Below are 17,521 nucleotides of genomic sequence, written 5' to 3' on the forward strand. Positions count from 1 at the left end.
TCAAACAATTTTCAACTATAATCAAACAATTTCAACTATAATTAAACAATTTTCAACTATGATCAAAAAACTTCAACTATAATCAAACAATTATCAACTTTAATCAAACAATTTCAACTATAATCAAACAATTTTCAACTATAATCAAACAATTTCAACTATAATCAAACAATTCTCAACTATAATCAAACAATTTTCAACTATAATCAAACAATTTCAACTATAATCAAACAATTTCAACTATAATTAAACAATTTTCAACTATAATCAAACAATTTTCAACTGTTATCAAACAATTTTCAACTATAATCAAACAATTTTCAACTATAATCAAACAATTTCAACTATAATTAAACCATTTTCAACTATAATCAAACAATTTTCAACTGTTATCAAACAATTTTCAACTGTAATCAAACAATTTTCAACTATAATCAAACAATTTTCAACTGTTATCAAACAATTTTCAACTATAATCAAACAATTTTCAACTGTTATCAAACAATTTTCAACTATAATCAAACAATTTTCAACTGTTATCAAACAATTTTCAACTGTAATCAAACAATTTTCAACTGTTATCAAACAATTTTCAACTGTAATGTAACAGTTTCTAAACTGAGACCATCTCCAAACCGGTTCTGGTTCGTCATGAACGTCTTTGCATGAGAAAATGCTGCAGATTTGCGTATGAAAGCCCCCGCGGCGCTGCTGCATGGAGATGTAAGATTAGGACGGAGGTTCGGTTCAACCGTCATCAGAGTCACATCCGTGTTTTTGCATGTGCAGCCAGAGCTCCAGCGCTGAAGTCCTCCCTTGTCTAATTTGTTTTCCCGAGCGACCGGGCCTCGAGCCGAGCGCTCGTCTTTGTTGTGTGTTTAAATGGGATCCTTAGATAAATACAGGTGGAGTCGACTTCCAGCTCAGAAAACTGTGCGTAAAACTACGTTTTTGTCCCGGTATACTTGGTATACAGGCAGCTGGAGATGGTCCCAGCTACCTGGGGCAAGACACTCTGGATGCAAAACTGGACTTCAACTACAAACCCTGTAACCGTGACGCTACAGTACCCATGAGCAACACGTCCTGATTGGTCTTCGGTTCAAGACTCAGAGTAGAGCAACCGCTGCTCTGTGTTCAGGGTCAAACAAGTTTAGACGTCGGTTGCACGAAGTGAATTCCTTGGAAAGTTTTCAAACATTCCTAAAATGTTTGAAAACTATCGATCTGTGCCCCAATTATTTACAACTGTATTTATGAATTGAGATAAAACATATTTATGATAGGATCAAACAATTTTCAACTATAATCAAACAATTTTCTACTATAATCAAACAATTTTCAAATATAATCAAACTATTTTCAAATATAATCAAACTATTTTCAACTATAATCAAACAATTTTCAACTATAATCAAACAATTTTCAACTATAATCTAACAATTTTCAACTGTAATCTAACAATTTTCAACTATAATCAACAATTTTCAACTATAATCTAACAATTTTCAAATATAATCAAACTATTTTCAACTATAATCAAACAATTTTCAACTATAATCAAACAATTTTCAACTATAATCTAACAATTTTCAACTGTAATCAAACAATTTTCAACTATAATCAACAATTTTCAACTATAATCTAACAATTTTCAACTGTAATCTAACAATTTTCAACTATAATCAAACAATTTTCAACTATAATCAAACAATTTTCAACTATAATCAAACAATTTTCAACTATAATCAAACAATTATCAACTTTAATCAAACAATTTTCAACTATAATCAAACAATTTTCAACTATAATCAAACAATTTTCAAATATAATCAAACTATTTTCAACTATAATCAAACAATTTTCAACTATAATCAAACAATTTTCAACTATAATCAAACAATTTTCAACTATAATCTAACAATTTTCAACTGTAATCTAACAATTTTCAACTATAATCAACAATTTTCAACTATAATCTAACAATTTTCAACTGTAATCTAACAATTTTCAACTATAATCAAACAATTATCAACTTTAATCAAACAATTTTCAACTATAATCAAACAGTTTTTAACTATAATCAAACAATTTTCAAATATAATCAAACAATTTTCAACTATAATCAAACAATTTTAACTGTAATCAAACAATTTTCAAATATAATCAAACAATTTTCAATTATAATCTAACAATTTTCAACTATAATCAAACAATTTTAACTGTAATCAAACAATTTTCAAATATAACCAAACAATTTTCAACTATAATCAAACAATTTTAACTGTAATCAAACAATTTTCAAATATAATCAAACAATTTTCAAATATAATCAAACAATTATCAACTTTAATCAAACATTTTTCAACTATAATCAAACAATTTTCAACTATAATCAAACAATTTTCAACTATAATCAAACAATTTTCAACTATAATCAAACATTTTCCAACTATAATCAAACAATTTTCAACTATAATCAAACAATTTTAACTGTAATCAAACAATTTTCAAATATAACCAAACAATTTTCAACTATAATCAAACAATTATCAACTTTAATCAAACATTTTTCAACTATAATCAAACAATTTTCAACTTTAATCAAACATTTTTCAACTATAATCAAACCATTTTCAACTATAATCAAACAATTTTCAACTAAAATCAAACAATTTTCAACTATAATCAAACAATTTTCAAATATAATCAAACAATTATCAACTTTAATCAAACATTTTTCAACTATAATCAAACAATTTTCAACTATAATCAAACAATTTTCAACTATAATCAAACAATTATCAACTTTAATCAAACATTTTTCAACTATAATCAAACCATTTTCAACTATAATCAAACAATTTTCAACTAAAATCAAACAATTTTCAACTATAATCAAACAATTTTCAAATATAATCAAACAATTATCAACTTTAATCAAACATTTTTCAACTATAATCAAACAATTTTCAACTATAATCAAACAATTTTCAACTATAATCAAACAATTATCAACTTTAATCAAACAATTTTCAACTATAATCAAACAATTTTCAATTATAATCAAACAATTTTCAACTATAATCAAACCATTTTCAACTGTAATCAAACAATTATCAACTTTAATCAAACAATTTTCAACTATAATCAAACAATTTTCAACTATAATCAAACAATTATCAACTTTAATCAAACAATTTTCAACTATAATCAAACAATTTTCAACTATAATCAAACAATTATCAACTATAATCCAACAATTTTCAACTATAATCAAACAATTTTCAACTAGAATCAAACAATTTTAACTGTAATCAAACAATTTTCAACTATAATCAAACAATTTTAACTGTAATCAAACAATTTTCAACTATAATCAAACAATTTTCAACTTTAATCCAACAATTTTCAACTATAATCCAACAATATTCAACTATAATTCAACAATACTCAACTGTAATCCAACAATTTTCAACTATAATCAAACCATTTTCAACTTTAATCTAACAATTTTCAACTGTAATCCAACAATTTTCAACTATAATCCAACAATTTTCAACTATAATCCAACAATTTTCAACTGTAATCCAACAATTTTCAACTATAATCCAACAATTTTCAACTGTAATCTAACAATTTTCAACTGTAATCTAACAATTGCTCGTGTCACTGATGATCAGGACAGGTTCTCACCCTGGAATGTGGTCCATGTGTTGTTCTGAAGCTCTTCTACTACAAGCCGACACAGGCAGGACTGGGAAGTCCTTCATGTGTGTGGAGGTGAGAGGTTGTTCCTACATACCTGAGGTTCTCTTCTCCGAGCAGCTTGTCTGGACACGGTTCGGGATTAACTGTCTGCGTCGACCTGTTTACCTCAGTGTGGAGACACCGCTGGAAGATTGTTGGATTGTTACCGTGATGAGGAGGAACTGCTGGAAGATTGTTGGATTGTTACCGTGATGAGGAGGAACTGCTGGAAGATTGTTGGATTGTTACCGTGATGAGGAGGAACTGCTGGACATCACACAACAACACACTTCATTTTCTTCTCTTCTTTATCTTTTAAAAAAACGTTTTTAATGTTTTCCAGGCAGAGTTGTGTTTTTCTATGAATGTATTTAGTTAAAATAGTTCATTCAATCATTACTATATTTAAAGATTTATTTTTCTTAAATATTTTAATTGAACAAAATTGATTATTTCAAAGTGAATAATTATTTTCAGCCAATCGTGGCTCGCAGATGATCATGTGACAACATAGAAACACTTCCTCATCAATTCATGATCGACGCTTTTACACAGTAGTGTCTCGTGACACTGGTTTAGCAACATTGTTATGTTGAATTTAATAGACTGTGAATTAAAAATGTTCAATTTATAACTTAATTTTTTTAATTTAATGGAATTATAATATCAAACTTTATATATTTTTATGAAGTTATATTTTTAAATGTACAACTTTTTCGGATTGAAGCAACATTTTCGGATTGAAGCAACTTTTTTGAACCGAAGCAACTTTTTTGAACTGAAGAAACTTAATTTGAATTAAAGCAACTTTTTCGGATTGAAGCAACTTTTATGGATTGAAGCAACTTTTTTGGATTAAAGCAACTTTTATGGATTGAAGCAACTTTTATGGATTAAAGCAACTTTTATGGATTGAAGCAACTTTTATGGATTAAAGCAACTTTTATGGATTGAAGCAACTTTTATGGATTAAAGCAACATTTTCGGATTGAAGCAACTTTTATGGATTAAAGCAACTTTTATGGATTGAAGCAACTTTTATGGATTAAAGCAACTTTTATGGATTGAAGCAACTTTTATGGATTGAAGCAACTTTTATGGATTGAAGCAACTTTTTCGGATTGAAGCAACTTTTATGGATTGAAGCAACTTTTTCGGATTGAAGCAACTTTTATGGATTGAAGCAACTTTTTCGGATTGAAGCAACTTTTATGGATTAAAGCAACTTTTATGGATTGAAGCAACTTTTATGGATTAAAGCAACATTTTCGGATTGAAGCAACTTTTATGGATTAAAGCAATTTTTATGGATTGAAGCAACTTTTATGGATTGAAGCAACTTTTATGGATTGAAGCAACTTTTTCGAATTGAAGCAACTTTTATGGATTAAAGCAACTTTTATGGATTGAAGCAACTTTTATGGATTGAAGCAACTTTTATGGATTGAAGCAACTTTTTCGGATTGAAGCAACTTTTATGGATTGAAGCAACTTTTTCGGATTGAAGCAACTTTTATGGATTAAAGCAACTTTTATGGATTGAAGCAACTTTTTCGGATTAAAGCAACTTTTATGGATTAAAGCAACTTTTTTGGATTGAAGCAACTTTTTTGAACTGAAGAAGCTTAATTTGAATTAAAGCAACTTTTTGGGATTGAAGCAATTTTTATGGATTAAAGCAACTTTTTTGGATTAAAGCAACATTTTTGGATTGAAGCAACATTTTTGGATTGAAGCAACTTTTATTTGGTTAGTAGTTAGTAGTTAGTAGTTAGTAGTTAGTAGTTAGTAGTTAGTAGTTAGTAGTTAGTAGTTGGTAGTTAGTAGTTAGTAGTTAGTAGTAGTTTATTTATTGAGGATTAAGAAACAAACTACTAATGATTATTGATGCTGTTCTTCATCCATCAGTCTCAGGTGGATCCAGGTCACCTGAGGTGTCGTGGACCAGCAGAGACTGTGGTGCGACTGGTTCGCTCACATTGAGGATCTGACAGAGCAGAGGCAGAAAAACCTGTTGCTGTGAAAGGAAAACAGGAAAAGAGGAGAGGAAGTGGGTGAAGAGATGAAAGACAACATCCTCTTTTCTGACGCAATATTTTTAATCCACAGAACATCTTCGGTCAGGATTGCAGTGCATTGTGGGTTTGATCATAATGTGAGACAAAACAAAAAGACCAACAAACAGGAACCAAAGGTCAGCTTTAAAAGCTGTTGTAGTCCACTGTATCCTCTCATCCTCAGTCATCGCAGGGATCTCATTGTTCTTTAAGATGTAGAGGATGTAATGACTGCTGCCACCTAGAGGCTGGAGATTTAATTTCAACACAAAAATGAGTAAAGGCAGTGACTATTTGAATATATTTTGTAAATAAAAAATTCATTTATTTTTATTTTTAAACAACTTATTGAAATATTTAAAAAGATGATTAGAAAACCACTGTATCGATGAATATCGATATAGTATTATTACCATTACCACTATATGTTTTTATTACCACTATATGTTTTTATTACCACTATATGTTTTTATTATCACTATTATTACCACTATATGTTTTTATTACCACTATATGTTTTTATTACCACTATATGTTTTTATTATCACTATTATTACCACTATATGTTTTTATTACCACTATATGTTTTTATTACCACTATTATTACCACTATATGTTTTTATTACCACTATATGTTTCTATTACCACTATATGTTTCTATTACCACTATTATTACCACTATATGTTTTTATTACCACTATTATTACCACTATATGTTTTTATTACCACTATTATTACCACTATATGTTTTTATTACCACTATATGTTTCTATTACCACTATATGTTTCTATTACCACTATTATTACCACTATATGTTTTTATTACCACTATATGTTTCTATTACCACTATATGTTTCTATTACCACTATATGTTTCTATTACCACTATTATTACCACTATATGTTTCTATTACCACTATTATTACCACTATATGTTTCTATTACCACTATTATTACCACTATATGTTTTTATTACCACTATTATTACCAATATATGTTTCTATTACCACTATATGTTTTTATTACCACTATATGTTTTTATTACCACTATTATTACCACTATATGTTTTTATTACCACTATATGTTTTTATTACCACTATATGTTTTTATTACAACTGTATGTTTTTATTACCACTATTATTACCACTATATGTTTTTATTACCACTATATGTTTTTATTACCACTATATGTTATCGTGTGAGAACTACACAGTTTACAATAATGAAATATTAGTTATAATAACAACAATAAACATAGAAGTACTAGACAATAAAAAATCAAAACATTGAAATGTATACATATCACTATCACTCTCCAGCTAGTATTACCATGAACTACATGATGTTATTTAAGTACTTTCAACGTGTCATATGACATGTTCCTGACACGATACATGATGATGTTTTCTTCACGTACACAGGTGATGTTTTCATGTGTTTTTACTATATATTGTTTCATGTTCTATGACTTCACGTACACAGGTGATGTTTTTACTGTATATTGTTTCATGACTTCACGTCCACATGTGATGTTTTCATGTGTTTTTACTGTATATTGTCTCATGACTTCATGTTTTCATGTGTTTTTACTGTATATTGTCTCTTGACTTCATGTTTTCATGTGTTTTTACTGTATATTGTCTCATGACTTCATGTTTTCATGTGTTTTTACTGTATATTGTCTCTTGACTTCATGTTTTCATGTGTTTTTACTGTATATTGTCTCATGACTTCATGTTTTCATTTGTTTTTACTGTATATTGTCTCGTGACTTCATGTTTTCATGTGTTTTTACTGTATATTGTCTCGTGACTTCATGTTTTCATGTGTTTTTACTGTATATTGTCTCGTGACTTCATGTTTTCATGTGTTTTTACTGTATATTGTCTCGTGACTTCATGTTTTCATGTGTTTTTACTGTATATTGTCTTGTGACTTCATGTTTTCATGTGTTTTTACTGTATATTGTTTCGTGACTTCATGTTTTCATGTGTTTTTACTGTATATTGTCTCGTGACTTCATGTTTTCATGTGTTTTTACTTTATATTGTCTCGTGACTTCATGTTTTCATGTGTTTTTACTGTATATTGTTTCGTGACTTCATGTTTTCATGTGTTTTTACTGTATATTGTCTCGTGACTTCATGTTTTCATGTGTTTTTACTGTATATTGTCTCGTGACTTCATGTTTTCATGTGTTTTTACTGTATATTGTCTCGTGACTTCATGTTTTCATGTGTTTTTACTGTATATTGTCTTGTGACTTCATGTTTTCATGTGTTTTTACTTTATATTGTCTCGTGACTTCATGTTTTCATGTGTTTTTACTGTATATTGTTTTGTGACTTCATGTTTTCATGTGTTTTTACTGTATATTGTCTCGTGACTTCATGTTTTCATGTGTTTTTACTGTATATTGTCTCGTGACTTCATGTTTTCATGTGTTTTTACTGTATATTGTTTCATGACTTCATGTTTTCATGTGTTTTTACTGTAAATTGTTTCATGACTTCATGTTTTCATGTGTTTTTACTGTATATTGTTTCATGACTTCATGTTTTCATGTGTTTTTACTGTATATTGTCTCATGACTTCACGTCCACATGTGATGTTTTCATGTGTTTTTACTGTATATTGTCTCGTGACTTCATGTTTTCATGTGTTTTTACTGTATATTGTCTCGTGACTTCATGTTTTCATGTGTTTTTACTGTATATTGTCTCATGACTTCATGTTTTCATGTGTTTTTACTGTATATTGTCTCGTGACTTCATGTTTTCATGTGTTTTTACTGTATATTGTCTCGTGAATTCATGTTTTCATGTGTTTTTACTGTATATTGTCTCGTGACTTCATGTTTTCATGTGTTTTTACTGTATATTGTCTCGTGACTTCATGTTTTCATGTGTTTTTACTGTATATTGTCTCGTGACTTCATGTTTTCATGTGTTTTTACTGTATATTGTCTCATGACTTCATGTTTTAATGTGTTTTTACTGTATTTTCACGTCCACAAACACATCTTCTAAAAAGAGGAAGACAGGAATCTCAGGCTGTCTGCGGTCGAACCCCTGATGCAGTCACGGACACAATGAGCCTCTGGATAATATTCTTCCTCACCTATAGACGAGCTGACACACCTGGAAGATTTGCTTTCACGCCGCCCCGAGGCGGGTCAACCCCACCCCAGAACACAAGTCCCTGCACAACAACCTGCAGGGAGGAGGAACTTGAGCAATGTGTGGCTTTTGTCGTCCCCTCCTCCCTCTTTTTAAACACTCTTCTGACAGCACAACCACATCCTCCTCTCACCAGACTACACACACACACACACACGCACATACACACACACACGCACACACACACACACACCTGACAAAAGACCGTCGCTTCTCTTTCATCGTCGGAAATAAAAGCTGGAAAGTGAGAGGTTTTCTCACAAAGATTACATTTCTGTTTTTTTTTTTCACCAAGGAAAAAACTTTTTTTTTTAAATACAGTCAGGAAAAAAAATATCAGCACTGTTACAAACGGTGTCAGACGTAGGATGATGTTTAATCCGCGAGTAAAATGAAATGAAGTGATGCTGATGATAGGAAGTACATTTTCTCGTCTTGTTAATATTAATTGAATTGTTAGAATAAAGTTTTATAAACTACATTATTTGTATTTTTTTATCGCTTAAAATACCTTTGTGTATTCAAACATCATCTTTTAAAAAGGTTGAGGCTCCTTCCACGGAGCTCACCTGTAACCAAAGCTCTTCCGCCCTCTAGTGTTCATCTTTGACATTCAATATTTTCACTAATCAAACAATTTTCAACTGTAATCCAACAATTTTCAACTATAATCAAACAATTTTCAACTATAATCAAACAATTTTCAACTGTAATCAAACAATTTTCAACTTTAATCAAACAATTTTATCATTCAAGATTAAAAAGGAACAGAGAAGAACAGTTTTATTTATTTCTACTGTAACATGTTTTCTTTGTCTATGTCTTATCGTCATAAATGTTTGTCACATGATCATTTATTTATGTCATGTGAGCATTTATTGTGTAATGTATACATTGTGTGTCATGTGGATGTCATGTGAGCACTCTGGAATAAAGCTGCAAACAAAACACTGACAGACAGAGAGACAGACAGACACTTAGGCAGAGAGACAGACAGACAGACAAATATAAACATGCAGACAGACAGACAGACATATTTATTTATTTATACAGACAGACAGGCAGACAGACACATATAGACAGACATACAGACAGACAGACAGACAGACATATATAGACAGACAGACAGACATATTTATTTATTTATACAGACAGAAAGACAGACAGACAGACACATATAGACAGACAGACATATATAGACAGACAGACAGACAGACATATATAGACAGACAGACAGACACATATAGACAGATAGACAGACACATATAGACAGACAGACAGACAGACATATATAGACAGACAGACAGACAGACATATATAGACAGACAGACACATATAGACAGACAGACAGACATATATAGACAGACATATATAGACAGACAGACATATATAGACAGACAGACAGAAATATATAGACAGACAGACAGACAGACAGACAGACATATATAGACAGACAGACAGACATATATAGACAGACAGACGGACATATATAGACATAGAGACAGACAGACATAGATAGACAGACAGACGTATATAAACAGACAGACAGACATATATAGACAGACAGACAGACATATAAAGACAGACAGACATATATAGACAGACAGACATATATATATAGTCAGACAGACAGACAGACAGACAGACAGACAGACATATATAGACAGACAGACAGACAGACAGACATATATAGACAGACAGACAGACATATATATATAGACAGACAGACAGACAGACAGACAGACATATATAGACAGACAAACATATATATATAGTCAGACAGACAGACATATATAGACAGACAGACATATATAGACATACAGACCTATATATATATATATATAGACAGACAGACATATATAGACAGACAGACAGACAGACATATATAGACAGACAGACATACAGACATATATAGACAGACAGACATATATATATAGACAGACAGACAGACAGACAGACAGACATATATAGACAGACAGACATATATAGACATACAGACATATATATATATATATAGACAGACAGACATATATAGACAGACAGACAGACAGACATATATAGACAGACAGACATATATATATATATAGACAGACAGACAGACATATATAGACAGACAGACATATATATATAGACAGACAGACAGACAGACAGACAGACAGACATATATAGATAGACAGACAGACATATATATATAGACAGACAGACAGACAGACAGACATATATAGACAGACAGACAGACAGACATATATATATAGACAGACAGACAGACAGACAGACAGACAGACAGACAGACATATATAGACAGACAGACAGACAGACATATATAGACAGACAGACATATATATATAGACAGACAGACAGACAGACAGACATATATAGACAGACAGACAGACAGACATATATATATAGACAGACAGACAGACAGACAGACATATATAGACAGACAGACATATATATATAGACAGACAGACAGACAGACAGACAGACATATATAGACAGACAGACAGACAGACATATATAGACAGACAGACATATATATATAGACAGACAGACAGACAGACAGACAGACATATATAGACAGACAGACAGACAGACATATATATATAGACAGACAGACAGACAGACAGGTTGATGTTGTGGATCAAGACGTTCTTTCGTCACTGCTGTCACCGGTCCTTAAACGCACCACAGTGACGTCACTGTGAGCCGAGCAGCTGTCACACCAGTGTGTGTGAGGACGTCACGACACTGTGGTTGTTGAGGTAAGAGTCTCACGTTTATTCACAGATCGACGCTAAAGTCACTGACTCGACGTCACTATTGAGCAGAAGAAGAAGATGACGTCACGTCACGCCAGCTGTTAGCAGACGAGCTAACGAGCTAATGGGTGAAACTGACGCGCCGTTAGCGCCCGAAGCTAACGCACGTTCCAGCTGTTTGTAGCTTCGCGAGCTCTGTTACAGGCAAAATGGAGCTCTGGTGTATAAAAGCACTTTATTTGGTTAATATGTGTCGAATCTAGTGTCGGTAATTATTTTATTAAGATGTATTAAAACGCCCTAATGACACATATTGCTAAGCTAACATGCTAATCCTCGTGTATCGTCTGCACTCTCTTAGTGATCTTTTTTAAACATAATATTGTTAATCGAGTGATAAAATTCACACATTTTTATCTGAAAACAAGGTCGTGAAGGCGATCGACAGACTATTAATAGAAGGTTCAAATGAGCAAAAGGACTTGAGGCACCTGTCAAAATGGGCAACTGTCCCTTCTAGACACTCAGGGGCCCACAGACTTTTATACATTAAATCAACTCTATTATCACATTATTTGATGTTGATTCTTATCTTACAAAACACACGAATCTATGATACTAAACTGGTCAGCTTATCACATTTTTTAAGGTTGTATAGTTCAGGCTTTTCCTTGATTTTCTGGAACTCCTGTTGTGTTATCAGTATTATCTTGACCTTTAAAGTATATCTTTTATTCAATATTGTTTTGATTGTTTAAGTGCTTTGTGACCCTGGTCTGGAAAAGCGCTATACAAATAAAAATTACTTACTTACTTACTTACTTACTTACTTACTTACTTACTTACTTACTTACTTACTTACTTACTTACTTACTTACTATATTGGAGGATGAGAATGGATACGATGAGACAAACAGTTATGAAACATGTCATGTCTGTGTTTGTGATCTTTAATCACACCCACATTATCTTTCATTTAACTTTAAATTTAAAGTCAAGTATTCACAGTTCAATCAGCCAACATTAAACATTAAAACATATCATTTAAAGGTGTGTCTTGCATCATAAGACATGGGTTTGACGTTGACTCCGCGGTTGCTTCTCCTGTGTTTAGCGTTAATTTCTGCTCCTTGTTTCCGACAGAAGAAGCCCATCATGGCGCGCGGACATCAGAAACTCCAGTCTCAGCAGAAGAACGCCAAAAAGCAGGCTGAGATGAAGAAGGCCAAAGGTCACGATCAAAAGACGGCGGCCAAAGCGGCTCTGGTGTTCACCTGCGCCGTCTGCAGGGTGAGCTCTTCATTCTCTACTTCTTGAAGACAATGTTGAAATTTACACCTTTGACAACTTTAAGTTAGAAACAAAACAATCAAAATCTATTTTAAACATTTTACCATATGGTCAAACAGGCAGTTAAGAGTTATTCATTAAAAAATGTATGGGATGTACCTTAAAATAACCAAGATATCACATATACAATTGGAAACTGATTTTAAAAAAGTGTATAACAGGACTTGATAAAAAATAAATCATGGGGTAAATTTATAAATTACAGGTAAACATTATAAATAAAATTGATCAAATTATTTTGACAGGAAAAAGTTTTGAAGGCCCATAGAAAAATATCTTTGATCTAAATTAATCAAACATGGATCATTACATACCAGAATCTCTCGCTAGATGAGAATTTCCACAACATGGGAAGAACATTTATTATAAACATGCTTTTTTAATGCAGAGCTGAATGTTTTTTTTCTTCAAAACTAAAGTGAAATCTTATCCTCCCTCTCTGGCTCTTTATCTGGTTGAATGTTGATAAACATATTTATAATAATAATAATAATAATAATAAAAGGGCCAAACGTCTCACCGAGAGGCTGATCTGTGATCAGCAGATTTATTTATTTATTTATATACTTTCTTAGTTTTTTAGGCTGTGTGACGTCAGACACATCCTGGGAAAACTACTGCTTTGGTTTATGTTGTTCTATATTTATTTTTACTCCTTAATTTAATCGCATGTTCTACTTACCCTCATGTCCACCAAATGGGTTTGGATTATTTTCGGAGTGATCTGTCCTTTTTTAGAGTTATAAAACAAAAATGTTTGTTCATTTTAATGTAGCGACTGGAGCTCAGTTGTCTTCGTCTTCATCTTGGTCCAAAAAGACACTTAAAAACATCTAAACACCTCAATAAGAGTAATTGTTACCAATAAAACTCATTAGTGTATATTTTAAGCTTGTTTGTAGCTCAAGTTATCTCAATTTCTGGGTAGAAAATGTGTGAATTTTTGGATTAAAGTTCCCTTTATTGGATGGTGAGATGTTGGAGACGGCAGCGTAAAGAACTATCTTAATGCAGAAAAAGATGACAAAATCTTTCAGAGAACTAAAATCTTTACGTAGATAGTTCACCTAAAATTCACTCATTTTCTACTCACCCTCATGTCGACTAAGGGTTGGGACTATTTCCAGTGATCTGTTCCTTTTTAGAGTTCTAGACAATAAATGTTTGTTCATTTTAAGGTAGTGACTCAGTTGTCTTCATCTTTGTCCAAAAATACACTTAAAAATGAAAGGTCTCAGTCTTTTATCGTCTTGTGCAATGAAGCTTGTAATGAGTTTCAATGAGCAGAGACTTTGAGCTCGATCTGAGGCACTGATAACTTTCACTACAAACTAGTTTAAAATATATATAGATACGTTTTTCGCAACAATTCTTTTAATACAAGATGGATGTTACAGACGAGCTGTACGGAGGTATTTGAATGTTTTTAAGTGTCTTTTTGAACCAAGATGAAGACATAGGCAACTGAGCTCCAGTCGCTACTTTAAAATGAACAAACTTTTTTGTCTATAACTCTAAAAAGAAACGGATTACTCTGAAAAAATAATACCTTAGTCGACATGAGGGCGAGTAGAAAATAATTGAAGTTTGAATTTGGGTGAAATATCACCGTAAGATTAATGAATAGATCTAAAAAGTAAGAACCAGAATTTTAAAGTTGATCCTGAAAGAAACTGGGAGCCAGTGAACAGTTTTAAGGAATCGTAGAAATGTGAGTTCTTCTACTAGAGCAGCTTTGTATTCTGGTTGCAGAGTTTTGACAGGATGAAAAAGAAAAGGGTAAAAAAAAAAAATGACCTCATTTCAATCCCTTTCTAGTTTTATACGTAGATAAAGTTGCTGGAAAACAACATTCAAACGGAGGCTTTGGTGTTTAACTTCTTTATTCTCTCTGTTCTCAGTCCCAAATGCCTGATCCAAAAACCTTCAAGCAACACTTTGAGAGCAAACACCCCAAATCTCCGATGCCGCCGGAGTTGGAAGGAGTGGAAGCGTAAAGGTGGAGATCTCACCGACTTCCTTGGAAAAAAAACACCCCCCACAACGACTTTGGACTTAAGAGAGATGGATCGATGCGACTAACACGACATGTTTTTGTTTTTTTTCTTCGGTCAAGGCTTCGCCGACAACGACGCGCTCTTGGCGTCCGGTTCTGGTCTTTGCTGGTTTGTTAATTTGCCCGTGGGCAAAGTTTTTGATTTCAAAAGCCACTGGAGAAAAGTCTGATCGAGGACGGATCGAAGGTGGCGATGGAGGGTTTAATTTACACTGTTCTTCTGAGGTCTCGTGCACATAGAAATCATCGTCTCTTCCTCTGTCCGGCACTTATTGGGTTAATCTTTACTTCACCGGTTGTCGGGTAAAAAAAACCTCGTCTAGAAACCACGTCTGAAGACGTCTGGCATCAGAAGAGGTGTTTGATCGTTTCTTCCTGTCTTTCGTTGTGTCGCGACCTTTTGTCGAGAGGTCGCGCTGACGGTGCTGAATCGTTTTTGTTTTTTTCTTCGTTGGGTTTTTTTAATTTAGCGACATAGTTAGAAATAGTGGCGCTAACAGACGGATGATTGGTGAGAACCTGGTGATACAATTTCTTTCTGAGATGTTTTTTTTTTTTGTTGATCAAGTTTCTTTTGGAGCCTACACGGATGCTTATCTCTTCGGTCGTTCGAGATCCGCGAAGAGACGATTGGTTCTGACAATATTTGTTAAACAATCGACACATGCATACAGATATATATATACATATATATCTATATATAATCACGAGACAATGTGACTTTTTTGCCTGCAAGTTTCAAGCTGCTACACAAATGCAAGTAAAAATTACAACAGGAAACTAAGAATCATGAATGTATGCTCCACTAATGTATAATAGCATTTTAATAAATTTTACTTTGTGGTATAAATTTCGGATTTTCCTGGCATTTCTTTGACCATAACATTATGACTACCTACCTTTTTTGCTTGTGATTGTTTTCAACCTTTTTTGGGGGTTGAATAAGAACTGGACTTAAAGCCAAAATATGTCCAAACATCAGTTAAACGCACTCGGAGCTAACTGTATCCCCTCGTCCTCAGTCATCGCCGGAATCGCCATCTAGCTGCCAGAAGTGTAATCGCAACACAAAAATGACCAAACACTGTGAATACTTGCAAGTTAATTATAAAAAATAATTAAATATTTAACTTAAACTTAAAAAGTTTTATTGGTAATTGAACTTTGATATTGTACATTGTTGTTTTTGTAAATTATACTTTATTGCCTTTTTACATCATAGCCAGAGGACTACAGATGAAAACTAACCTTTTGGCTTATTCTGGCTTCTTTAACCATGTGTTTTATGAAATTGCCTTTTAAATAAACTAATTCTAAATTCAAAAATAAATAAGTACTTGAAAGCAGCAACAAACAAAAAAAAAAAATGTAAATGAAATAATATTAATAAAAAAGACACTAACTCCCCCCCCCCCTTGTTTGTAGTCCAAACAAAATGTATAATCAGAATCAGAAAACTTTAATTTCCAGTGTTGTAAACTCAACGCTAATAATGAACAGGTAGTCTTATTTTTAATTTCTGGAAAGCTCAATTATATCATAGTCATCTGTGTCATCATTTTAGTTTATTTAATAGTTCCATTAAAATGTATTTTCTTTTTCGCCAGTTTTGCCGTCATCGGACGACGTCTTCCAAAGATTTCCTCAACAAACATTTGAATCTGTAAAGGTCGCCATAGCAACATGAACATTATGTGTAATTTTAAATTATATTAGTTAACCTTTTAGTCACTCTATTTCTATTTAAACATTTTAACTAAATGTACTTACATATATAGTTATATGTGGTTTGATTTGTGAAATGAGATCTAAAGATTAAATATACTTATAAAGACATACAGTACAAGTACACATATTAAAAACAATAAAACAAAGAAAATAATAGATATAAATAATAATAAAGTGGTGATAAAACAAAGATCATACATGTGAATTAAACGCAATAATGAATAAAATAATGACGAGTATATTAACAACAACAAACAGATGCAGAAATACAAATGTGGGTGGAAAGAAAGATATGCTGTGGACAGGAAGTAGCAGCGGAATCTCTACTTCCTGCTGCACCATTGTTGTTCTAGCTTTTTATATACATACATATGTACATATAAGTCAGAAATACAATGTTCAAATGTTATTAAAGTGGTTTATATAATGTTTTCTTGTGTAGATATGTATGTTTTGGTTACCAAAAAAATGTATTGATAATATTGTCATGTATTTGTTATTTAGCTTTAATCGTTAACAACTTCTTCCATAGAAACAGACAAGAACCGACTGTATCGCTGCAGTTTTTACAGCTATAAAAGAAGCCATTATGTCTCCTGAGAACAAGATCGAACAACCATCGCCTCGCCCCGGTTAAGTAA

The 17,521-nt window shown here is 32.1% G+C and overlaps 1 protein-coding gene across 2 annotated transcripts; it reads left to right on the plus strand.

The window, feature by feature from the left end:
* Positions 1-11,662: 11,662 nt before the first annotated feature.
* znf706 (zinc finger protein 706) lies at positions 11,663-16,002 on the plus strand. 2 transcript variants are annotated; one of them, XM_087786332.1, is made up of 3 exons: positions 11,663-11,749; positions 12,890-13,036; positions 14,998-16,002. In XM_087786332.1, exons 2-3 carry the CDS (start codon positions 12,902-12,904, stop codon positions 15,091-15,093), a joined length of 231 nt encoding a protein of 76 aa, XP_087642458.1. In that variant the 5' UTR covers positions 11,663-11,749; positions 12,890-12,901; the 3' UTR covers positions 15,094-16,002. The 2 variants fall into 2 exon arrangements, with proteins under 2 accessions (XP_087642458.1, XP_087642460.1); XM_087786334.1 differs by having other exon boundaries at positions 11,717-11,749; positions 12,893-13,036.
* Positions 16,003-17,521: the final 1,519 nt, after the last annotated feature.

The sequence above is a fragment of the Callionymus lyra genome, chromosome 3 (assembly GCF_982586985.1).
Source record: "Callionymus lyra chromosome 3, fCalLyr1.hap1.1, whole genome shotgun sequence".
Classification (NCBI taxonomy): domain Eukaryota; kingdom Metazoa; phylum Chordata; class Actinopteri; order Syngnathiformes; family Callionymidae; genus Callionymus; species Callionymus lyra.